The sequence below is a fragment of the Xyrauchen texanus genome, chromosome 39 (assembly GCF_025860055.1).
Source record: "Xyrauchen texanus isolate HMW12.3.18 chromosome 39, RBS_HiC_50CHRs, whole genome shotgun sequence".
In the NCBI taxonomy this organism is placed as follows: domain Eukaryota; kingdom Metazoa; phylum Chordata; class Actinopteri; order Cypriniformes; family Catostomidae; genus Xyrauchen; species Xyrauchen texanus.
This window is the reverse complement of record NC_068314.1, coordinates 29021367-29048604: the sequence shown is the minus strand read 5'-3', so window position 1 is coordinate 29048604 and position 27238 is coordinate 29021367. Positions and strand designations below refer to the sequence as shown.

At 37.1% G+C, this 27238-nt stretch overlaps 1 protein-coding gene and 1 pseudogene across 3 annotated transcripts; one reads left to right on the top strand and one right to left on the bottom strand.

The window, feature by feature from the left end:
- Window positions 1-2937: 2937 nt before the first annotated feature.
- Window positions 2938-10547, bottom strand: si:ch211-86h15.1 (uncharacterized protein LOC558435 homolog). 3 transcript variants are annotated; one of them, XM_052111636.1, is made up of 5 exons: window positions 10296-10547; window positions 9328-9782; window positions 9091-9155; window positions 3675-3799; window positions 2938-3535 (listed from the first exon to the last, which is right to left on the bottom strand). In XM_052111636.1, exons 1-5 carry the CDS (start codon window positions 10474-10476, stop codon window positions 3156-3158), a joined length of 1206 nt encoding a protein of 401 aa, XP_051967596.1. In that variant the 5' UTR covers window positions 10477-10547; the 3' UTR covers window positions 2938-3155. The 3 variants fall into 3 exon arrangements, with proteins under 3 accessions (XP_051967596.1, XP_051967597.1, XP_051967598.1); XM_052111637.1 differs by lacking the exons at window positions 2938-3535; window positions 3675-3799 and adding exons at window positions 4221-5465; window positions 5665-5781; XM_052111638.1 differs by lacking the exons at window positions 2938-3535; window positions 3675-3799 and adding an exon at window positions 4221-5465.
- A 12684-nt stretch (window positions 10548-23231) lies between these two features.
- LOC127632834 (myogenin-like) lies at window positions 23232-25553 on the top strand (annotated as a pseudogene).
- The last annotated feature ends 1685 nt before the right edge of the window (window positions 25554-27238 follow it).

The window sequence follows — 27238 nt, the reverse complement described above, 5'->3', positions numbered from 1 at the left end:
CAAAACTGTACAGAGAGATAGAGAAGTTAAAAGAGGTACTGAAAATGCTGTTTAAAAAGACTGACATGTACCGCAAACGTTATGAGAGACTGAAAATAGATGGACTTTCTCCTAAAAGTAAGACCAAGAAGTTAGTTGGAAGATCCCATGTCTCTGATAATGTCAGGAAAACCTTAACTACCACCATGCTCTTGTTGACACCATCAAAGAAAAATATAAAAGTTCCACATCAGAGAGATCCAGACAAATTATTTCACAAATTGTTTTCGGTAGAATTGTTTGGAAATACAAGTTCCAGACAAAAGTTCATGAAACAATTGGATAATCGAGGAAGAGGTTTAGGAAAAAGATCAGCAATAAAAAACTTACCTACAAAAGAAAGAAATACACATCTAAGAGGATAAAGTTACAAGATGGAGTGTGCGCTTTCATCAATAGAGATGATGTCAGTCGTTTGACTGCAGGCAAACATCAAACAATTACAAGAATGAAACAGAAGAAGCAGAAGCGCCTCTTAAACGATCAGATCAGAAATCTACACAAACGATTCCTGCTTGAAAATCCAAGTACCTTCATTTCCTACTCTTTGTTCTGCCGCATGCGTCCATTCTGGGTGGTAACTCCAACCGATGCAGACAGGGAGACATGCTTATGTAAAGTTCATGAGAACATGGCATTCCTTGATGTGAAGCTACATCTCCTTAAAGTGGTTGGGACCACCAGCTTGGACAGCATCGTTGAGTCAACATGCTGCAGCATTGACACAAAATAATGCATGTATGGAGAATGCAATGACTGCAAAAGAAAGCAGTTTCAAGTAAACCCTAACTATGACCCTGAGGCCAGGGTTTCATACACACATTGGACAACTGAAATGGGAGAGAGGAGGAAGAAAACAAAAGATGACACCGCAGAGAAAGTGCCTGTTAGGGTCACAGTCAAAACGGAATTTGAAAGTTCCTTAGGAGAGATGCTTGACTTGTTCCGCAGTCAATGGGTTTCCTTTGAGAGGCATCTTTTTTGCATGAGAAACCAGGTCAGGCACTATCGTGAACTGAAGAAATTAAATCACATGAGTGTCTGATTCATGTGGATTTCTGTGAAAATTATGTATGCAAATATGCATCAGAGATTCATACAGTGCATTTTGCCTCCTCACAACAGCAGGCAACATTACACACAGGTGTAATTCACATGAGTGGGGCAGAGGACCACATGTGTTTCTGCTCCATTTCATCCTCCAAGTAAAAATGTCCTGCTGCTATATGGGCTCACCTCTCCCCAATCCTTGATCAACTCAAAACATTCCATCCCTCAGTATCAGTAATTCACTTTTTTTTTTAAGCCAGTCATGGCAAGGGCGCTCAAGATGGAGTTGGTAAATTACTCAAACGTACTGCTGATGGATTAGTGAATTGTGGGAGAGATATCCCTAATGCTCAGAAGTTGTTTCATGCCTTATTGGATGCAGAGACATCAGCGAAGCTCTTCTACATTGAGGAAGACACAATCAACAATGTAATTGAGGAAATGCCAAAAGTACTTCCTGTTGTGCCCTTAACAATGCAGATGCATCAAATGATAACGGTCTCACCTGGCCAGCTGATTTATCGTGATGTGAGCTGCTTCTGCTCCACAAAGCAAAAATTGGTGTGGAATACAAAAACCTTCAATTTTGCAGTTGAGCCTCTTAGAACAAGTGAAGAGCAAGAGGTGGAAATCCGTCAGGAGTGTCAAGATGTTGTAAGACATTGGTGTGTCCTGAAATATTATAATGACATCTATCCTGGAACCATCCTTGAAATCAACGAAACACATGCAAAGGTCAAGTGTATGCATAACATAGGAAGGAACCGTTTCTTCTGGCCAACACAAGATGATGTGTTGAAATTATATTATAAAATTAATTCCATCCCCAACCAAGGTTGCATCACGACATGTTGAAATACAGAAGGAAATATGGGCCAGTATTTCACCAGAATGAGCACAGGAATTTTTAGTACAGGCATTCAGATCATACATGATTCTATTTCTATGCCATTTTTGTTGAAGACAGGGCTTTTTGATGTTTCAAAAAGGGTTCAAGGGGGCAGAGAGGGGGTTAGGGTTTTTTTTTACCCCCCAGTCAGTTCTGTTACTTTGATCAATTCTGTTACTTAAAGGGTCAACTCTGTTTATGAACTATTTTCATAAAAAAATTATTAAATTGTTGTTTATTTTTGCACCCTTATTATATTTCAACTACATTAAATTTTTTTTGACTGCATATTGTATATAATACAATTTTAGATGAAAAATATTTGCTCCTAGTGGACGGTTCTGTGAAGACATAGGTATTTATTTCATTTTTAATGTATACATAAGATTATATATGATCTCAGTTTCAAGTGTTGGAATGTAAGGATGGTTTGTCTAATGGAACAAGAAGGATTTTTCTTGTTATGTTTTATTGTTACTTCTACACATTGCCTAATTTGTCTGTAACAGAGTTGACAAAAGATACTGTAAATAAATCATACTGTAAAAAAAAAAGTAACTTGTGTTTGGCAAGCACTAAATTATTAAAATGTAAAAGATACTGGAAATAATTTTTGTTAGTGAACTGTTTTTTTCCTTAACTTTTTGAAATGCCAAATGTACCCGCAATTATAGAATCACTGGGAGTAAAACTTTTTTAATGGGCAAAAATATTACTGAGTGAACTTTTAAATTCACCATACTAGCTATTGTACTTCTTATATGGAAGCAGAAAGAACAAAAGTGTTTTATCAATAGTTTTAAAATCTGGAGGCATTTTAATTGCTGCTCAGGAAATTAACTGCATTGTACCATTACAATTGCGCCTGGCTCAGTTCAGATGTGTCAAGAAATTTAATTAGTCCTGCTGAAGAAAATGAATCTTTCAGGTCTTTGTAATTAGTTCAGGTTATTGGCAGGTGCATATTATGAGGAAAACAAAGTGAAAACATTTAAGGACTTGGTTGGAGCTGTAGTTTGTGTTTTTAATTACACTGTATATCAGACTTACTGATTGGTAGTACATTATTTAAAATCCTTTCAAGTGTATCTGCTTTCATGCCAGATTTAACAATTGTACCTAGACATTTCCATTTAACAAGTTATGGAAAGACCTTCAACAGATGCTCCTTATCATTTCATTGTCCTTTCAGAACGATAAGAATGCATTTTTTAAAGTGCCTGTTTCGTGCACTTGAGTCAATAAAAGTCTTCCCACAATTCTTACAGATGTGTGGTCTCTCTCCAGTGTGGATTCTGACGTGTGTCTTCAGGTGAGTTGATTGTCTAAAGTTTTTCCCACAAAAGCTGCAATGGTATGGTTTCTCTCCAGAGTGAACTCTAAGGTGAATTTTTAGCACTCCTGATGAGCCGAACCTTTTACTGCAAATGACACAAGAATATTCTCCTGTACCTTGTGTGTTTCCGTGAATATCATGAGGAGCATGGTAACTTTCTGGCAGTTCCTTTTCGTGTTGAGTGTCTTCCAAGCAAATGCTAGCTAGGTTTGTCTTGGGCTCTAAAGAAGAGGGAAATTTACACTTTCATTTACTGTGTGCTTCTAAGAGTGAAGTCAAACACCATATCAGACCATTGCTTTTTTAACTCAACTATAGCTCTGGAAAGCCAATATCAGCAGTTCATTCAAATATCCTTACGTGTTTGCTGGTGTAGCTCTTTATCGAGGGCCTCCTCTTCAGTGTGTCTGATCTTCCTTCCTCTGTGCAATTCCTCATTTTCCCACTTATTCCTCCCGTTTCTTTCCAGCTGTGTTTGCAATTTACTTGTGGGAATATGAAATACAATTACTTTAGCTGTTTAAGAGAAAACAGGAACATTTACACAAAGCAGTCAGAAGCATTTGATTCTAACCGTTTAACTACCACAAGTTTGATGCTAAAAGAAATATATATATTTCTTTTTTATAATTATAATACTGCTTTAGGATTTCAGGTATCTGATTTTTTTTAACAATCAGCATCCCTTAGAAAAACACTATAGGCCTATTTTCAAAGGGTGATTCTCACAAATGAACACATTTGTCTTTATAATACATAGACATAAGCATATACATATGGTAAAAAAAAATTGTTCTGCTCATAATCGTAATGAGGACCCCACGATATATGCGATTTTGCTCTACAGTAATGTGAATGCATTGGATTTCCCTTGGGCAAAAAGACCAGACATATTGCATTGAATTCTGTATTCGCTTTATTTCAAAATGTATAAATAGCATAAAAATAAAATAAAAAAATCATAAATGGCATGTCCATTGATGAAATTAAGTGAACAGTGTGTTTGACAGTGTATAAAGCGGAACAGAAACGGCATGCAGTTACCTTCTACATTATATTTACATTGATGCATTTGGCTGCCAAAGCTTTTGTCCAATCGACTGACAATGTTTAAAGCTGAAGTGTGTAATTTCTTTGCCACCAAAAGGAATTACAAAATAAACATTGTTTTCAAACAACCACCCAAATATGTCCCCATCTGCTGCTGATCAAACAAATAGTCCAGCACCTATTTGTTGTTGTATCGGGGTGGACGGGTTGCTCAAAATAGGAATTTTTATAGCACCACTAAGACACAGTGGGGAATTCACGAAAACTGAATTGAGCCCGATTCAATAAATTATGCAGATCAGGCAAAAGCACAATCGCTGCCACAATATCGCTGCTAAACGGTCTGAACTTGAGCTGAATCGTGTCTTTAACATGCCGAAATTTCATGCACCGCACATCTGGATATATGGCAGGTTATAACGCATTTCTTTTGAAGAATTACTGGTGATATAATTGATAGAAAATGTACACAACTCTCATTTCAATAAAAATAAATTTACCATCTGTTTTCATCTAGCGGTAATAGCACGATGTCAATTGCGGTATGTCATTTTTATAAATTAAAGCACAATCTATATTAAGCCATATTTACATAGGAAGTGTTTGCATGGAAAGAATGACAATGACTTTATTTAAATACTCAAGATGCAGCACAATTTCAGTTTCACTTCTGTTTCATAAATTAGCCCCAGAGTGTTTACAGTTGTTGAGAAAAACTACAACAGTAAGCCTAAGCTGGGATAGGAGAAAGAATTTCGTGTGACTGAAAAAAGTCACACGCTTCAGCTTTAAAGATATACATTTTACCGGAAATTGTGTTCCCTGGGAATTATACTCTTGGCATTGGCTTACAGGAATGTTGGAATATTTTTGCTCATTGAACACTAAAAAAACGAAAATTGTTGAGTAGCGTTGGCAGGCATTTGCTCTGGGAGGACTTCAATAATGTCTTCTTTAATGTTGTCTAAAACGTCCTGAAATGATTTCTTTCTCCTGTATGCGGCAGAATTGTCCCTCCATCTTTTCTGTTGCCTTCTCAATTGTATTGGGTTCAGATCTTTAGCAGATTTCACTTTCCCCTGAGATTTTCGTCTTTGATATCTACAAAAATGAAAAATAATAGTGAGTCAGTGTGATTTCCAATCTAAAAATTGTGACAAAAAATGACTGAGAACCACTGCTCTATAGCTACATGTATTACCCTTTCATAGTCCGTTGTTAATACGCATATGTACTTAAAATAGAATCTGACCTACAGCTACTCCTGAAAAGCATTTTCTGCAGGAAACCTACAGTATACCTCTCTCTCTCCTTTTTTCTGTATTCCTCAAGAAGCTCAGGGTTCCCATATACTTTCTGCTTGTGCTTTTGGGATCTAGCTTTCGCTGCAGCCTTCTTTCGCTCTTCTTCTGCCCATCTAAACAACAAGAACATTTTTACCATAGAAACGAAAAACTGACATTAACAGTAAGTATAAGTTGGGCTTCTATCTTTAAAGGTAGCTTCCCACTACACAATTTAAAGCTACTCGATTGGTAGGGGATGTCACACCTACCTACTTATGTGGCCTTTAAAAATATGTGAAAAAAGGAAACAGTTGAATGAGTTCATGTGGTATCACACGTTGTCAGGCAGCACAGGAGAGATACTGTCAGTATGGGGTAGTCAGGTTTCATTCTCAACAGTTGAGAATCAGAACACTCAGAATGACAGAATGCTCACGTAGAATGCAGTCCAGTTTGTCTCTAACAAATACTTTTAAATAATACTGAGCACTTATTCTATAGCCTATAACATTTCAGCAATAAATGTGAGAATAGCACAATTTTAATCTATATTACACCATTTTTTATTTCTTTACAATCTAGTGCAGAGGAAGGCAGTGAGGCCAAAACATCCGTTCCTTGACTTGTGAGAAATAAAATAAGAATTTATATTTTGAGAATGTATAACTACTAAAATGAGTGGAAGTGATCAAAATGTATAGATAAAAAATACTTCTATTACTAAATAATAATGGTTTAATTTTGTGATGTGATTATATTGAACTGTACTGTATTGCATTTTTTTGCTATACAGTATTTTTTGCTATACAGTACAGACATTTTCAATATGAGAACAAAGCATCAGTGGATAATGCAAGTAAACCCTAATATTAAATTAGTATGCAACAATAAAACTAACCTTAAAACACAAAAAGATGATTCAGTAGTGATGTGGATGAAATGTACTTTATTATACATGGAAATAATATGTCTATCTGCAAAAATGGCAATGGAAAGTGATGTATCTTATGAATTTATGTGCTTAGGGCAAAAGAAAGGAGAACAAAGTGGCGCAAACACGCATACACACACTTAGGGAACTTATAAACTACAGCAATATTACACAATACTCTGAGCTCAGATCTATCTGTTGATAGGCTTTAACTGAAAGCCTATCAACACTTAGCGAACGAGTAACACGCAACCACAGCTTCTCCATCTGCCACCCATGTGCCATAGTCAGCAACACTTTTTACTGTGATTACAGACATGGCGTGAACACGGAAGGATAAATGAAGCAAGCTCGCAATTTCCTGCCAAATACGGCCCGACAGCTCAAAATATAAATCAATATCGTAGGCGTATCATAGTGAATCTGGGTAAGGCAAGAATGCAGTTTTGAACATGTATTTGTTATGTACTTGCTCATAGAATAAAAATAATGAAGTATTGAAGCTTTAAATGTAATTTACAAAAAGTAGGCCAGCTAACCTACTGAAGTTTACAGCAATTACAGCACCATATTTACAGCAGAGTAATGGCTTTAAAAAGTCCAAAAACAAGTATGGAGAAATTAGTTAAGCCGATCTCTTATCATCTTTAGGTCACGTGGTATAAGGTTGTGGAATTTCCGGGCGATAATTTCTGATATTGTTTGCCGCAGGTTGTAAGGTTGTGCATTTTCCCCCCTGGAGCCATCAAAGTAGACAGAAACTGCCCAATCCTGATAAATGTCATGTAGTATTAAACTTCTAAACAAAAGTACATCAAAGCATTCAGGCCTTGGTCTGTCATCTGATCCCGCTGAATCTCTATACAGTTTTTTTTCTCTTTATCCAAGGACACTTGATTTAAACATACATCAGGTAGAATCACTCCCTGGAGGGGAGACTGGTGAACAGGATGATGGGAACTTGACATAGTGTTTCTTGACAGAGTTTCTGGCAGTCTCAAACAGAAAGGAATGACAAAAGACATAATTTAAATATTCAAGACGCAGCACTATTTCAGCGCTCATTGCGCTTTCTTGAACTAGATTGCGTGCGGGTGGTTAATGAATAAGCCGCAGCTTTTTGTGCTGAAATACCATGTGCAGAAGTGGCACAATGGTTAAGTGTTTTCTCTCTCATTTGATTTTGCAGGTAAAATGTGACTCGGACAAGTTTTATTATGCTCTGTGAGAATCACCCAGGATGAACAAAATAAGCGTTAATTTTAAACCTTTACCTGCCCTTCAAGTCTTTTGATTTATTTTATTTTTTTCCATATTTTATGAGATACTGATTTCATTGTAATGTTTTTTTTTAGCACCGTACTTACACAGTTCTGAGTGAGGCTATGCTGTTAAAAATTAAACTTCTCTCAAACTCATGCCATCCCAGATGTGTTTGACTTTATTTCTTCTGCAATGCAAGTAAATAGTGACCAAAATTTTGAATCCCCAAAAAGCAGCATAAAAGTAAACTATTAGATTCCAGTGGTTAAATCAATGTCTTCAGAAGCAATATGATAGGTGTGGATAAGAAATAGATCAATATTCAATAATTTTTTTACTATAATATCTCCTCCCTGCCCAGTAGGTGGCAATATGCACCAAGAATGCGAATTGCCAAAAACACAAGATTGTGAAACTGAAGGTGAAAGTGGAGATTTATAGCAAAAAAGGACAGACATTTTTATTTGTTTTTCACCCACACATATATCGCTTCTGAAGACAGATTACTTTTATTCTACCTTTGATTTTTTGGACCTTCAAAGTTTTGGTACCCATTCACTTGCATTGCATACTGTAGGCCTACAGAGCTGAGATATTCTTCTACAAATCTTCTTTGTATTCAGTGAAAAAATAGAGAAAGTCATGCACATCTTGGATGGCACGAGGGTGAGTTAATAATGAGAACATTTTAATTTTGGGTTGAAATACTTCTTTAAATATAGGACATTGTAACCTTAACATGAATCTACCAGCTTTTCTCATCTTTAGGAGACTATGTCCCAATGCTTTGTGATTCAGACAGTTCTTTTTAGAGTTTCAAATAAGGGAAAGATAAAACTTGAAATGTAAAAACTTAAAACAGCCTGAAACAAAAGCATGAAACAAGAGCAACTATACCATATTTTTGTATGTTCATTTGTAGGGGACTAGGGGAGAGCGTACAAGAGAATAAAACACATTTAAGCGTTATTTCAGTATTTAAATGGCTCTTGTAGGTCCACATTTCAGCACAACAGTAATCACTGATTCATTTGGTCATGTTTTGAGTTCAGGCAAACACATGTATGGCAAGCAAAGGATTTGGGCTGTCTACACAAGCTAGTAGCAACACACTTTTTAACATATTGTACCACATGCTTATCACCAGAAAAGTAATGCTGATAAAATAAAAAAATAAAAAGTGTATTAAATCTCAAATCATCACAGATGAAGGGTTTCACAAACATTTAAGAATAAAATAAACTACCTTTCACTTATTTGGGCCAGCTCCATCCTATGCTGTGCAAAGACCTCTTGATTTCTGAAGGGCAGCTGTAAAACAATGAGATTCATCAGTTCATATCTATGGCATCACAGGGTCTTAAAAATAAAACATTATAGTTTACAAATACAAAAACAAATGAACTATAATAATAATAATACTTTGAGAAATGCTTTCAAATGAGAATGTTTAACTGACAAACTTGAAAATACACAGACATACCTCATATGGTTGTGTGTTATGTGCAGGGGAGCCAACATGGTTAACTTTTATTTTGATGTCATTGCTGGATGAATCACTGTCCTCTGTATCATCCGAGCTGTATTTTATGATACGCTGTGCCTGACAGGTGGTTTCACTTTCAGGATCAGGTTCAGGTTCATTCTTAATCTGAGCACCATGGTTAATGAAGGTAAAATTATTCTTGCAGTTTTCCATCATTTGTGTTGCGACACCTTTGCTGACCGTCTGATTATGGTCATCATCCATACGTGGTTGCAAAGATGTGGTTTCATTAAACACACGCATCTGCTCTCCATTCTCCTCCTGCTGTGTATAGACCTCTAGTTTCATATGCATTTCTGTATCCTTCTCGTAATGATCAGATCTCCACTGCTCTTCTGAGAATGTCTGGGTGTATTTCTTTCCTTGAATCTCAGAGGAGCAGGGCTGTGTTTCTACAGTGGGTCAACGCAGAGAAACATTAGAAAGAAGTTGAGGCAAGATAAGATGTGCTTTGAGGTGATACAGTGATTCTGGTGATACAAATATTATTATTATAGCTCTAAGTGCTTCAAAACAAGTGTCTGGCACCATACTAATTTCCAATGTCAGCATTTGTAAAGTAGTAAAATTGCCAGTGATAAACAACACAGCCAGTTTACTAATATTATGACCAATTCATCATAAGGACCAAAATACAGAAAAGAGAACTCCGATTATAAAATGAAGCATGGAATATAAGAGGTGGTATTAGTTGACTGGTAGTATTACATTACATTGATATGATCACAATAACACAATAATACGATTATTATAACATAGAACTATTACTTTATAGGGCCTTTTGGTTTAAAAGGATAGGGTAAACTTATCAACCACTCTGACTATCTATATTTCGCTATTAAGTGCTAATTAAATGCTAACAAGAGAGAAAGTACCAGACTCGGTTTTAAGTTGAATTCACTTACCAGAATGAAACTGAACTCCGGCGTCGTGCAATTTTCTCTTCAGAAGCTGTATCTCCTGCCTGGAGCGACACATCTCGTCATTATAGTCTCTAAAGATGTCTTCAACCGCCTTCAATATTTCCTGTGCAGCCAAAGTTAACCTCTCTGTCAGAAAAACGTTTAAACCCTGTAGCTTAGACATGATATGTTCATAAAATAAGACTAAAGCGTCTGTTTCCCTTTTTTTCTACGTCCATAACAGATAGACCTACTTCTCGTCTATTGTTTAGACTTGCTGAGCCCTCAAACCGATGAGCGCCACCTTCTGCATTGGGTGTGCGCTGCATTTACAAAGAAAACGAGCTGCACTAAATGTATTTATTTATTATATATATATATATATATATATATATATATATATATATATATATATATATATATATATATATATATATATTTTATTTTTTTTTTGAGAATTACGCATTTAATTTCATAATAAATTCTATAAAAGCTATATATATATATATATATATATATATATATATATATATATATATATATATATATATATATATATATATATATATATATATATATATATATAAATGATCTCCATTGCTCATTTGATGAAATTCTGTTATGAAATTGAACTGTGTAAAAATGTGCTAAAACCACTGATCTATATATGTAACATCAGTGGCTAAAACACTTGAAAAACAAATGACTTTTGTAACCCTTACCAAAATGTATTGTGGTAACTAGAAAAATGTCGGTTCATGTTTCTTAATGTTTCATTATTTAAATACACAAATAAGCAAACAAATAAGAATGTAATTAACTTTTATAAAAATAATACATGTGTAAAACGTTATTCCCCATAAAATATGCTTCATTTACTTTATGCTCTATATAAATATATATATATATATATATATATATATATATATATATATATATATATATATATATATATATTTTTTTTTTTATTATTATTTTTTTTTTTGAAATATGGCATGTTCTTAAGATACAGCCAATCTCATTTTCTGCCCCAAAACATAGATACTATAGTTACTTTTTTATTAGGTGTACTGTAAATCCAAAATGAATGCATATCTTCTTGATTTTGTATTAAAAAAAATCATTGAATTTTTTTTATTTGATTTTACTCATGGCTTTTGAACTATTGCTAATTACAAATCAAAATCTTTGGATAATGCAGTAGAGCCCTCCCTCCCAGAATATCTTAGAATATAATAGAATAGAATCCTTTACTTTGGTCACACATTATACACACAGTTTTTTGCATATATACAGTGAAATGTATTTGTTTTCACATATCCCAGCTAAGCTGGGGTCAGAGTGCAAATAAGAATGTAATTAACTGTTATAAAAATAATACATGTGTAAAATGTTATTCCACATCAAATTTTATCTTAACATGTTTTACTCTGATTTGAGTAAAATAACTTCACATCTAACTATAGGATCTCTAAAACAAATGGAATTTGTTATATAGTAAAGTAAAGTTAATAAACTAGAACTATTTCAGCCATAATGGAAAATGATTTCAATTATTTTACTCCTCTTAATACATTATTTAGTTTGAATCTTCAAAATGTATAACCATATACCATATTCACTAAAGTTATTCACCATATACTATATTCACTAAAGTTAGTTCAAATTAGATTGTTAAACTTAAATACTCTTTCAACCATCAAGTGGCTTGAGACTGAGGGTCACCTGTGAAGCATCAGATATCAGAATTTGCCCTGAAAGCTGTGAGATGTGGATGGATTCTTTAACAGCTCCAGCTTTATAAAACTATGTTGTCTTAAATAACAAGATTTAGCTAAATCGGAGGCATGAGATTCTGAAAAAAATAAAATAAGATTATTATTTCATGACACACTATTATACAAACATACAAACAGTGCATAAAGATTAGCACATACATTCATACTGTACACCAGTATTCATACAACTAGCACACACATTCTACTATACTATGCTGGGCAGTGGATGGTGAAGAATAAGTAATTGTTTGACAGGGCCAGCTGTCAGCTTCACTCTTCCTCATGACAGGCCTTGCCTGGCCACCTGCCTGCCATTCTCCAACTATGGTCACAAACTCTCTCTTCAGACCATCTCAGTTTATTGCCAAAACATATTACGTTATTGCAAATTACCATTTTGTACTGCTCAATAAAAAATGCTCTGATCTAATTATTCAAGAACTCAATAAAGGACCAAATATAATGTTGATATGGAGCATTACAGACTTATAACTGTATATCAAACAAACACCGTGTAATTTCAGTTCACTCATTTTAAATCACTGACAGAACATATACATGAAGCCTGAAGTGTAGGTGTAGCTTTCCGAGGATAAGTTAAAATAATCTGACATTTACTTTCAATTTCTTGGTATATAAATACATCAATATTGTACCAATTCTAAATATATGTGCACCAAGAGTGAAAACATGTACATAGATCTATCAAACCATAATGAAATAAACCAGGCAAACCAGTCTAAGATGGCTTGCTGGTCTTAGCTGGTTTAAGCAAGTCAAGATGGTACTGAGCCAACAGTCTGGCCAGGCTGGGAAACCAGCTAAATCCAACTAGCTTTAGCAGGTATATACTGTTGAGGAGACCGTGCAAACAAGCTACACAATTATACTGTGTGTGTATATATATATATATATATATATATAATACAAATAAAAAAAAATCAGAGGGTCATTGTAAGGTTGGTTTTGCTCATGTGTTGCATCAGCACCACAAATCTCTCAGGGCTTTGTGGGTTATTTAAAACAAACTGATCCAAAAGAGACTGGAAAAAACAGCTTAGTGTCAGAGCAGTGACGCATTCGATGCCGCTCTGATGGCTTGAACATTCCACAGACATGTCAGCACAACTACAACATAACTGTCATTCTGTGTCATCCCAACGCCCCACAAAAACACTCGGCAACATGCCATACTAGCCAGCTGCACCTACAACCCAGTGGTTGTATTAAGTTTATTTAGGAAGCCATCTTTACAGGAACCTGTCTTTGTTCATCAAGCCATTGAAGTCAGGAATATGTGTGGTATCTGTGTCATTTTCCTCCATTGGCATTCAAGTCAAGCAAAAGTCAAAGAAATGTTTACACTAGATTCTGTTTACATCTCTTTGAGTTAGAGTAACCGTATCTGCATTCTCACCCTGTCTTCGATGTTGTCTAATTATTTGGTCGCTCCAGAAACTGTAGCACTATATTTGTGCCCTGATGACACAGGAGAAGGTCGTTGGAGCTTGGGTTTGGATATAAACATTGGGAAATGACCAGAGAAGCTAGAAGGCTATATTTTTACGCTGCCAATAAAGCTTGGGCTGGGGCTCAGCTTTCCTTAATGTCCAAAGTGGAATCTAGACATGGATGACAAACAAAATTAGGACAGTTGCCAGTGTAGTTTCCACAAAAATATTTGAATGCAGTCCCATCCAAGCCCTGCCCTGCCTTTTCGAATGGATACGATAGGCATGTAGAACTGATCACAAATGTTTGAATGCAAAAGTTTTTGATTTCAATACATCCATCCGTGGAATGTTCATCATTAACTGCTGAGAATGAAAAAGATCTTCTGCAAGCTGAAATGAGGGGGCTACATGTCTTTGAAATCTTGATTCCAAATACCAAAGACTAATTTTAGGTCCACAAATTGGAGTGGGAAATAAAGTATTTAAAGGATGCTATTCCTAGATCTATTCCTGAATATTCATCGTGGCATTGACGCAACAATGCAGGTCTGTGAGTGAGAATCAAATGGAATTCAAAAAGTAATACATGGAAGACACACATTTTTATGTGGAATAAAAGTATTGAATATACCAGCACTGAAAATAATTCACAGGTGATGCACTTCTAGCAGTAATAGACCTAAAAAAAACTTGGAAATACAGATGTGCTTTTTTCAGCATTATGTCTCTTGAAGGATAATGCAGCATATTATGGTGTTTAATGGGTTTGTCAGCTGTTGTTAGAAGGTGTTTCCACCAGCTCCCCACATGGACACTCAGCATGATGGTGCTTTTAGAAAGTGATGTGTCGATAATGGCTTGTCTGCTCTATTTAAACGACCCATGAGGAGCCAAAGTCACACTGCCACAGTTTAAGGAGGTGATTAATAGTTTTCAGCATGTAGTTGATACTATTGTAGAATGCATGATCATTTAAGACACATGGCTTTTGGAAATAACGCATCCCTGAACAATTGAGGTTGAAAGTATGGATAACACTTCTGATCAAAAAGGTGAATGGAATAATCTGCATATACTTACTTTCCTAAAACATACTGAAGCTGGTTTCTTGACATTATATTTCTGTTTTGAACATTCTGTGTTAATGTGCAAACACTGTGATACTTTTTTCTATCTTCACTTGGAAACTTGCACAGGTCATCCATGCTTTATACTTTTATGTTACCTCTAACTCTTGTACTTACCTTACCTTACAAAAATCAAGAGTTCATGGCAAACATGCCACAAATGTTCCACTCATTATTTTAACGTGCAATTGAGTTTAAGATTCAATTAACAGTTTCAGCAAGTTTGCTGCAAAGCTCATGGGCAAATTTGCCATTAACTCTTTTAAGGTATTGATTTGTGTACAAGTCAATTGTAAATGCCCACAACCCATTTTAATTTCGCAGTCGAAACCAATTTCTGAGTGAAACAGGATATTCAATGAAGACGTAAAATAGAGCAGGACTTGATTATTTCCACCATTGATTTGTGAAAGCTGGAGGTTACCTAATAGAATGGAGTCAGATCAACATGATCACAATGAAATCGGCATGTTGCTTCAGAGAGTTCCTGTACCTTTGGATCGGCCACATTATGCCGACTCACTGACAAGTGCCATCTCCTATCAGACACGTTTGCATAGGCTCCAGTGTGTTTACCTTCCCTTGTGCTACATGTGTCTGGAAGCATGATGCATCAACAGTGTGAGATATTCGGTTTCTAAAATCAGTGATGAATGTGATGAAGAGGTTGCATTTCTCCCTCTAACATAACATTTTATCTCCATTAATGGTGATGGTTACAGTAGGTTTAGGGTTGGGTTGAGGGGTACAGTTTATAAAATAGACAAAGTGGCCGCACTATGCATATATTGTTTATTTTGCACAGACGCGTTTCGGCGTGTGCCTTCTTCAGTGTGCCAGTACAGTTTATAAAATATGCATTCCTCTTCGCTATATTACAGCTTCGCTATATTACAGCTAAAAACAACTTGCTTTTGGTACACCTCGGTGGACATTTTACCTGGAATATGGAGCCCACATGTGCACATACACCCATAAACTCTTACTGCTTTGGCCACTGGGGGCATTCCAGTAAGCATAGAACAATTTTAGCCAAAGAGAAGTCAACCTACTGTTCTATTCACTGTAAGACCTGTCAGGTCAGGTAGTTTGTATGAGAGTATAGCGAATGTGACTTTCATGCTCGAAAGCACATAAAACCACCATTGAATCAGCTGACTGTTATTCTTTAACATTCTAGAACATGTGCTACACGAACACTTTTCACTGTTACACATCGTCTATACGTCTGTATTGTTAATACACAAAATAAATCATATGTTTAGTTTGTATAGCGCCTTTTCAAAAGCTCAAGGATGCTTTATAAGAAAATCACATCACCTATGACCTTGACCTAAAAAAAAAAAAAATAAACAGCTTGAGGTGGACTTGGAATGCTGTGAAAAAAGTAGGTCTTGAATGTGGTGTTTTGAGAAAGTAAATTGAGAAGTGATGTTGCTGAGGTTGAGTGGAAGTGATTTCCAATGTTTTGGTAGATTTGATCATTTTCATAATACAATTTCACCAACGTAAAGTCACAATGATCCCGTTCAAGTTCAAGTGTTCCTGAAACATAGGTTTATCGTGGGGATTGAGCAGATCCTCAATCAGACAGATGATATCAGTCTATTGAGTGGGTCTTAGGTGCAAGGTGAAATGGTGTGCTGCCCTGTCACTGAAAACAGTGTGCCACTTCTCCTCACTGACAAGCAGCAGCACATTGCAAGACAGCTGGCAGAAAGGGTGGAGGAGATTGGGGGGGGGGGGGGGGGATTGGCTTCTTGTTGAGAAATGCCCAGAACATGGCTGCATTAAATGGAATGTTCTCTGTTCACTCATATTTGGCTCTCAAGCCCAAGAAAAATATTACGGCCTTCGTTATTGCTTTCAGGATGGTATGTGACTGGAACAGATGCTTGGATCCTCTGGGTTGGGGTGCTGAATTGGCCCTGCGAGAGGTTCAAGTCTCAACGGGTGTTTTTCTAGGAGACTTTAATTTTTAAAGCACCTCTGTTATGGCCTCATTAAATAAGTGCCAATAGTGGCCCTAGAAACTGGGCAAGTGTCTGTTTGTCTGTATGTCCCTTGGACAGCCTGTCTGTTACTATAAATCTCCACCTTTGACCAGCCACGACAAGTAGGTGGCAATATGCACACTGAAAGTGAATCGCCAAAAAACAATTAAAGAAGAATGTGGAAGTGAAAGTGGAGATTTATTGTAAAAAAGGACTTAAACAAATGATCTGTTGAGAAAATAATGAAAGAATTTTAATTTTTGGTTAGAACTAAGGTCCCTTTAACTATGGACATGTTCCACCAACATTTGACAACCAGAAAGTGTCCTTATACTTTTTGCCTTCATTTTGAATGGTAGGCTTTATATCTATTGTTTCATCAATTCAAATGGTGTTTTTTTTTTTGTTTTGTTTTGTTTTATGTGCTCTGGACTTTGGAATAATTGATTTCGATTTGTCAATTACGACATTCAGCAGTAAAATATTTCAGAAATTACGAAAGGGAATTTCGTAATTTTTTTTTTTTTTTTTGTGTTTATTATATCAGGTCATATTTCTTTTATTAATTTTTTTTTTCTGGATTTTCTACCCTTTTTCTCCCAATTTGGAATCTCTAAGACCTCAATGGAACTAAGTCCCCATGCTGGCATAGTGACTCAATCCGGGTGGTGGAAGATGAATCTCAGCTGCCTCCGCGTCTGAGACCACCAACTTGTGCATCACGTTATCACATGAGCGCAGTACCACAGAGACATTGCGCACGCCATCCACCACGGCAATCTATGCATAACTCACCAGGCGCTGCACATTATAGCGATCACAAGGAGGTTACCCTGTGTGTCTCTACCCTCCCTAGCAACCGGGCCAATTTGGTTGCTTAGGAGACCTGGCTGGAATCACTCAGCACTCCCTGGGATTCAAACTCGCAAATTCCAGAAGTGGTATCCAGCATCTTTACCACTGAGCTACCCCCATACATTTATTTCTTATGATTAAAAATGAATTACTATAGTTCTGTTTGAGTGTACATAGTTTTAATAAAGGTTTCCTATGTGTCTGTATGGCCCTAAGTGGCAGCTTTAAAGTCAGAGAGAAACAGTAGTGGACAGGGCCTTACAATACTATAGTCACTGGGCTCTTTTATCAGGTTATAATCCTCTACAACAAACAGAATGGAAAGCATGTGCGTGTGCAGCTGTCTATGTCTTAGTGCAAGTGGAGTCATGTTAAGTCACAGGAATGATCCTGGCAGTCTGTGCACCATGTCTGCCTCACCCCTCAGAGGCACTCTACTCACTGTTAGTAAATTTCTCTCTCCAAGAGACTGCAAACAAATCGGCCTCACTGTAGGACAGTAAGACAATTAGCCTACCATGTCAAATTGACTCACTCATCTGAAAATGTGACATGGACAATGGTGACTAGTGTTTACATAAAGAGAGAGAGAGAGACTGTCCAAGTTAAAAACGAGAAGCCAGCATATGTAAAGTAACATGTTTACTCAGTAAAGGCTCACTGGGTTTAAAGGAATAGTACAGACAAAAATTAAAATTCTCACCCTAATATTGTTCCAAGCCCGTATGACATTCTTTCTTCTGAGGAACACAAAAGGAGATGTTTTAAGGAATACTGAACATAAAAACAATGCATGTTATTGCGTGACACTCGTCCAACACGAACAAGCTTCTCTCATAGCACTCATGAATGTGCAATGGACGTCAAGATTTTCAATTAAAAAATAACTCAAATTTCAGGTTGTTTCTCAATAAAATCGAATGTATACTTGGGAAGACTTGGAATATTACGCAGGGTAACATGGGCTACTTTGCATCTTTTTTAAGCTTTAAAGTATGTCACCATGATCTGCCATTGTGTTGAAAAGATGGACCGAGATATTCATTAAAACACCACCTTTTGTGTTCCACATAATAAAGAAAGTCATACAGGTTATTACATTTTCCTTTTTGGGTGACCCATTCTTTTAGAGGGAAAGTGTCAAGTTGGAAACTTTCCCCACCCTTTGGAATCTTCATTGGTAGAGTTATCACCCTTAATAAATTAATAATGATCACATAATATGAAAGATATAAAACATTGATATGGCAGTAAAAGTATTTATATACCAAACCCCATTTTTATCACTTTGGTTCTCAAAGTGCGGGGGTGTGGTAGACTGCCCCATTCTCAACTCTTGTCACTTTCACACACTCAAATTTGCCACGGGGACAATACATGCAAGAACCAATGAAGTTTGTTCTATCTTCTTCTCCTCTGTTGTCTACGTATATGCAGTCAAGTACGCACACTCTTCTGTGCTTATGTTAACAAACACTTTCTCAGGTGTGTACAAATTTTCAGATTTTCAGATTGTGGTACTGTATGTTCCTTACACAATACTATCACATGGCTTCAGAAGACTTGAAATTTAGAGCACGAGTGATATTGACGGCTTTCATTGTGGTTTGATTTGCTTTTGGAGCCTGACAGTAACAATCATGATCAATTCATCCCTCATCTTTGTGTTCCATGGATAAAAATGTCATACTGTTTTGGAACAGCTTCTCTTGAGGGTAAATGATGGCAGAATTTGTATTTTTGGCTGAGCTATTTTATATTAAAGGAATATTCTGGGTTCAGTACAAGTTAAGCTCCATTTACAACATTTGTGGCATAATGTTAATAATAAATAAAAAAACAGACTTGGCTTTTCTTTTAAAAAAGCAAAAATCGAGATTACAGAGAGGCACCTACAAATTAAGTGAATGTGGCCAATTTTTGGAGGTTTTAGAGTCAGAAATGTGGAGCTTATCATCTTATTAAAGCACTTGCTTTAATACTTCTGTTAAAACTTGTGTATAATTTGAGCTGCAAATTAGTTTAATTAGTTGTTTTAACCATCATTTATGGGTCCACAGCGTTGTCGTCATGGCAACGAAGTTGTCAAATTGTTTATAACTTTACACAGAAATGGATAGTAAGCGATTTTATCACACAAAAATCATGTTAAAATGCAAATTGTTCACAACTTGTGAGTATACTTTTGAAACTTTAGATTTTTGCTTTTTTTTTTTTAATGAACAATTCGAAGAGTCGAATGTTTATTTTTCGAATTTTATTATCATTTTCGAATGAATTTTTTTGTGGTAATCAAAACTATGCCACAAATGATGTTGAATGCTTTTAACTGTATTGAACCTGGAATATTCCTAAACATTGCTCCATCAAGTGTCACTTTTTTTAATTTTCAATAAGTATATAATTTTTATGTTTTATGTATTTTATACAGAATGTTTAATAGTAGGTCTAGTAACAAAAGGTTAATTCTGATTATTTTTCAATGAAGATTGTAACTTTTAATTAGCCTGCATGAATTAAGTTCCCCGTCTGTCACTCACTTCGACGTTGTGTCGAAGAAGCGACACTAGAGGACACTAGGGGTCTCTCTTGAGCGCCCAGAAGTATTCGCCGCTCAAGAGAGACCCCTAGTGTCGCTTCTTGGAAACAACGTCTCATTCCCTCCATCATACGTAACCTAGACGTTTTCAATGTATTTCTTTTTTTACTTTTCATTACATATCAGAAAGAGTGACATAAAGCTGAAAGACAAAGCAGTTCTTGTTTTTAAAGCAGTGTTTTAATAAAATACTTTAACTTTTTTTTTTTTCATTACAGTTAAGATTCTTGTCCATTGCACAAACAGTCCACGATGAGTCACACACCACTGTTTATAAAGTTTACAACAAATCCCTAGAATTCAGTATAAGCAATAGTTATAGTCATTTTAACAAGCACCACTAATAAATTGGCTATATGTTAGATACATTTATATGCTGTGGATAACACACAAAATAATTAAATGTTTCTTAAGCAGACAATATCCCCTTCGAGCAAGCCAACCATGTTATTTCATAGCAACCTGACCTCTTAACTAAAATGCTGAGAAAGTACATTCCTCTTCAGGAAGAGATTCTGGGTGGTGTTTTGTGTGTGTTTGAATGTGTGTGTGTTTGTGTGCATGTGTGGTTGCATGGACCTGTCACCCTGCCATCCTCCATTTCTTCTTACAGTAGGCTCAGGGCAGGTCTGGGGTGAGTGTCTCTGACACGCTGCTCCCCTGCAGCCTGGAGAGCCACAGAGGCCCTATTGTGCTCCCTGAACCATCAGTGATCCTCCATCAAATTTTAACCTGACAGCCAACTGCACAGCCTCCTAATCCTGCCAGGGATGGAAGCTTGGGTTACCATGACGAGATCACCATGGGGCTTCCCATTTCGGACCTATACTGGGCAAGGCACCTTTAAGTTCTGAAACAGGTCTCCTGCGTTACATTTGTAAACGACAGATCAAAAATTCTGAACTGATATGAATGGATCACAGTATTTGGGATACAGCCATCAATAACATTGTAGAAGTGGTGAGCATACTTGGCACTCTGTGGAAAATATCAGGGTGAAATAAACCCTTCACTGTGTACTACATGAACTACATGAATAGCTGTGGTCGTATCAGTAACCATAAATAAGCCAGTGGATTCATTAGGGGACATAGCGGAAGCTCTTCTGAATTAGCATGTGAGCTATTAGCCCAGAAAAGTCCATTAGGGATTTCCAGCCTCCGGAGGGCTTGACTCATAGTTTGGGGTCAGGGACGATGAAGGTCTACCTTTTTGAAGCATGGCAGACATTACAGGCTCTATTTTCGTGATCGCGCTAGGTGCAGTGCTAAGCACGATGACATACGCTAAGTCTTATTGAAATTTCTTGAGAGTGCTAATTCTAAGCGCAATTTTCGTGTCAGCACAAAGTGCAAGTGGTTGTAGTATTTTTGCATTATCTGCAGGTGTATGTGCTCAAACGGTGGGTGTATTGTATGTTAATGGAGACGCACAAGGCGCAATTGGCCTTTAGATGTTTTTTCTGAAACATTTCAAATCATGACACAAAGTCTAAAATCATTTGCATTTGCAGTATGGGGATTCCAACAGCAGACGAAATCAAAGAGCTTTCGATCACTTTTAATACTAGCCATGATTTGTGTGTCAGTAGATAAATATGATTAATAATAATAAGTTAAGTTTGTATATTGCCTTTCCAAAGCACAACAAAATTAAACACAACACGTTCAAGAAAGGAATAACAAATCCACATTACAAAACAATGAACAATGGGAGAGGAGAAATGCATATTTCAAGCAAGTGAGACACGGGTGAGCCAACAGTCCCATATTGGCCAATAGAGAACATACAACACATACATTGTGGTCTGGAGCAGCGCAGGCGGCAAACAATGCATGGGATGCATAGCATACAGCCCTGTAACGGGGGGGTTAAAATTGGAAATGAGGAGCCGGGAACTGGACAAACCAACAAAGTAATATTTCATGAAAACTTAAACAAATAGACACACACACATGGCAGCTGCATGCGGCTCTCTCTCTCTCTCGAACTGCCGCATCCGGCTCATCTTTATCCCTCTACTCGGCTGATTAGCCTGATTGGGGTCCGGGCGTGCACACTCATTGCCCGGCCCCACACTCCTCCTCGTCACAAGCCCATATACAGTACACTACCAAATTCTTATGAATGGGTTGTCTGGAAATGAAATACTGTATATAATAGGAAGTGCAATAATCAGTGAAGAACCTGAACCTCAGAATTAAATTAAATAAATGCACTCGACCCAGCCCATTAGCACTTTGTGCACACAATTTCACCAACCCCCTTGTGCCTAAACTTGCATAAAAATATCAAAACTTCATGGTCATGCTTACTGACTTTGTGCATATGACGTATCGTATTGCATAGCACTGCGCTTAAGGCATAGCACTCTTGAAATAGGGATCTATGTCTCAATTTTGAACAATATATCTATTGTTTTCAATTTCAAACCAAACAAACGTACTTTTTGTGAAAGTTTTGCTTGAGAATGTAAATGATCTAATGTAATGCAAAGACATTCATACGTTTTTAAGTGTGGCTTAAGTGCACAAATAATTTTTGGGGCCACTGTATAGAACAGGTATCACCACAAGATTGAAATGGACAAAGACTGATTAGATGATCCAGAAAAAGATTGGCATAGTATACAAGCAGAACTTTTAGAGTATGTGGCACTGAAAAGCAAAACAAATGGCATGAGCACCATGAAAATGAACTATTTTATTTATTGCATTGTCTCTGAAACTATCATCCAGTGTGATAAAAAGCAGTGTAGGAGACCCTAGCTATTTACAGTTTCCAGACGCCAAAGAGCTAATTTACATTTACACACCCTCAGTAATGAATCATTATTGCTCAGCTAGAAATATTGAATGGGTATTAATACATAAAAGTGATAACACATTTACTAAACAGAGCTGGTCTTAGGATAATACTGTCTGACAACAAGAATTTAGATCAGTTAATTAAGGAGCCGCAGTGGAACTTTCATATCTGCTGTAGTCTGTTTGATTTCCTTAGCAAACAGATCATGTTCCTGGACTTTCAACAGCGGCCTGACGCCGGTCTTGAAGCAAACTGGTTCCCAATCCCCAGAAGATTGGGGAATGAAAAGAGATGTAAAGTTTAGATGTGTGGCAACAGCTAAATGCCGGGTCAGGTTTCTCAGAGCCCTGGCTATATTTAACCTACTGATCTAACACCAGGCAGAGCATTTAAATGCCACCACTGCAGTTGGTGCGGAGCAGTTGTCGTCCACAGATCTTCTTCGGCACGAGCTCAGTTCAGGGGAAGGGATTCGCATACAGTGCACACATACACCCACAAAAACTCACAAGGACTGGATACGTATTCAGAGAAGACAGCACAGAGCCAGTGGACTCTACATCAATTCCAGCTAAAAGACATGGAGCTTTTTGAGACCAACCCCTACTTCTTTGCAGACCAGCGGTTTTATGAAAACGGCGAAAACTTATTCCCCCAGGCTGAACGGAGGCTTTGACCAAGCAGGATATCAGGACAGAAGCTCAATGATCGGGTTGTGTGGGGATGGAAGGCTGCTGTCCTCTGGTGTGGGACTGGAGGACAAACCGCCCCCATCTTCCAGCTTGGGTCTGTCCCTGTCTCCTCATCAGGAGCAGCAGCACTGTCCGGGACAGTGCCTTCCCTGGGCCTGCAAGGTGTGTAAGCGCAAATCAGTGACCATGGATCGTCGAAAAGCCGCCACTTTGAGGGAGAAGCGGAGGCTGAAGAAGGTGAATGAGGCCTTTGAGGCTCTCAAGAGAAGCACACTGATGAATCCCAACCAGAGGCTGCCTAAAGTGGAAATCCTGCGCAGTGCCATCCAGTACATCGAGAGACTGCAGGCTCTGGTGAGCTCTCTAAACCAGCAGACAGAACATGAGCAGAGCAGCCTGCATTACAGAGCTACAGCTCCACAGAGGGTAGGTGAAGCTTGGGAGATATGGGGCAGGTGTTCAGAGGGCTTGTTCAAGCAATATGTGGTGGTTGAATGACAGATACATAGTAAAACAGGGACTATTTAATGTACTATTTAATGCACTTTTAAAGAGCAAATATGGCAAGGATATTGAGAAAGTTCTTCACATTCATTTAGTAGGTGATATATTGACATCACAGTTTTATGGAGACTTATGTGTGCATTAATTTCTAAATGCAGGAGATCATTTATTAAGATTTCACACACTTGTAAGTTAGATCGTGTTTGTTTAAAATGCAAAATGTATTTGTTTCCAAATGTTGGTTTATACATTTTAATTGCATATACAATTTTGAATATGGGCACTTTAACCAAATGCCAATGAACAGTGAACATTGGCAAATAATAGCTTGCAGAATGCACAGCCTGATCCACAGATTGCTTATAATTTTGTGGTTCGGAGGGTGTTGGAGGTCCAGTGTTTGGGTGGGGTAGCTGGTGACGTGACTGACAGAAGTGTGTGTGTTTGTGTGTAACAGGTGTCGTCCTCCAGCGAGCAGGGCTCTGGCAGCACCTGCTGTAGTAGTCCAGAGTGGAGCAGTGCGTCGGAGCACTGCGCCCCAGCCTACAGCACCACCCACGAGGGTAAGATCACCACACCTACTAACTAGCCTGACAAATAAAGACTTATGCAAATAGAAATGTAGATTATACACTAAATAAAACTTGACTTTACGTTGAGGGAAATTTTTCCTTTAAACCGCATAGTGAAGTGATGTCATTGTACTAAGCTAATTAGTATTAAGCTAATTATTAAAAGAGCGATTAAATCCTTGTAGGGGCATTTGGATTTTTTAGAGTGGGAAATATGTTCTCTCTTGAGAACCTAAAGTGCAAAAAGGGTCCCCCTTGGTCGTTTCGCTGTCCGACTAGGGGTGGCACAAGAAAATGCCCCCTATAGACTTGCCTGACAAACATGTGACAATGTTGTAATTTCTTCAGATCTCCTGAATGACGACTCCTCGGAGCAGACCAACCTGAGGTCTCTGACATCTATTGTGGACAGCATTACAGGAACAGACACCACAGCAGTCCCCTATTCAGTGGACATTTGCAAATAAATGAGGAGGGTGACCCCATCATGATGCTCAGACCACCATTCATTGATCATAACAGCACTATCTATAGCACCTGAGGTGACTGAAGAACCTTACAAAAGTCATAAAACCCTTGGGGGCATTATTTCCATACAAATTTTGAGGTCCATATGAGTATATTTCCAAGTGTTTCTTATCTCTGTAATTTTATATAAGCCTAATTCCTGCTGAAACTAAAGACAGGCAGGTGGATATTTTGATAGTTTGTCCATTTTTTTTATTCCTGTGTTTTCATTCTATCTGTGTGTGCTTTATGCTTACCAACATAAAATGTATTTGTGGGTCCAATGTTTTAATCCATGGTTTTGACCAAGTTCATCTTAATTTAAACTAGTTTCGAATGTCAGTCATGTAAATATGTTCCTATTTTCTACAGAGTGGTTTTGTTATTTTGTTATATTATATACTATTTTTGTGTTTGGAATAATTTATTTGGACTTTTATAATAAAGATTGTTGTGTATTTGTAAATATTCATTTCAAATCCAATTTTTAACCTCTCAAAAATAAATAAATAAATAATCTATCATGAAAAGTTAAAAAAGCAACAACAAACATCATCCAAATACACAGTATCTGAACAGTACTAAACTTTAATTTTCACATTAAAATAAAAAAAAGACAACCCTCACTTAAAAGACTTAAACCACATGCTGTATGTGGAATCTGGAGGAACTACTCTATACAGAAATATATACATCAATTATTTAAAAAGTTCAACTTTGCATGCAGACAGTAAAACAAAACCTCAAATAGAGAGAGTGAGTGAAGCACCCGTTTTACAGTTTTTTTTACCCGTTTTTACGGAAACAAATTGCCGTAAAAATGGCCATCACAAGAGAACATTACAAAGCAAGAGGCTTCAGTTATTCCACTCAAACTTATATGGGATATGATAATGGATAGTTCACCTAAAAATGAAAATTCTCTTATAATTTACTCACCATCATGCCATCCCAGTTGTGCATGACTTTCTTCTTCTGTAGAACACAAATGAAGGTTTTTAGAAGAATATCTCAGCTCTCACACAATGCATGTGAATGAGTGCCAAAATTGTGAAGCTCCAATATGCACATGTAAGACTCCAGTTATTAAATCGATATCTTCTAAAGCGATATGATAGGTGTGGATGAGAAACAGTTCAATAATTAAGTCATTTTTTACCATAACTTCTCCTCCCTGCTCAGTAGGGGGTGATATGCATGAAATATTCAAATCACTAAAAAGAGCAGAAGATTAAATATTAAACAGCATTTTGGAGCTTCAAAATTTTGACACCCATTCACCTGAATTGTGAGGACCTACAAAGCTGAAATATTTGTAAATTTTTTTTGGTTTGTGTTCAGCAGAAGAAAGTCACACACCTGGGATGGCATGAGGGTTAGTAAATGAGAGAATTGACATTTTTGGGTAAACTGTCCCTTTAAGTGATGTCTGTCCACCAGAGATACTCTTGCTGTGCGAGGCTAGGCACTATTTGCAGATAGAGCCTTAAAAAGAACAGTACACAACGGGGTTTCAAGTGTTTAAGTGATATTATTTCTTTAGATCTGTGGTAATGATGAGAGAGAGAGTCAATAGATGCTACAGTGATTGTCGGTTCAGTGGCAGGCAAGCTTCACCAGATGCTCTATACCAACGGTGTCCCACACAGCACAAACAAGGGGACTTACTGCGGTAGCAAACAATGCAGCTTTTAAGTTTGCATTCTTTAGAATTCAGCCAAAAGGTGAAACTAAGATGTTTAGATCCTCTGTTGGTCAAACGTCTTTTTGGCTTTGTGAAATCGCAGGGTCGGCATTCACCAAACTTGAACTTTGGAGCACAAAGAAAGATGGAATTTGTGTGATGTCGCATTTCAGATGCATATGAATGGAAACCAAGGGAGTTTTATAAATTGCATTTTTGCACCCTTTAAGGGGGCGTCACTCAAAGGATCATTCCTAATGGAAGTAAAAAATATTTATTTTGTGAAGGGCCTTCCACAAAATGGAAGTGATAGTTTAGTGATGGGTAAATTCTTACAGTAATTCTATTCTATCTAATAATGCGGCCATTTTT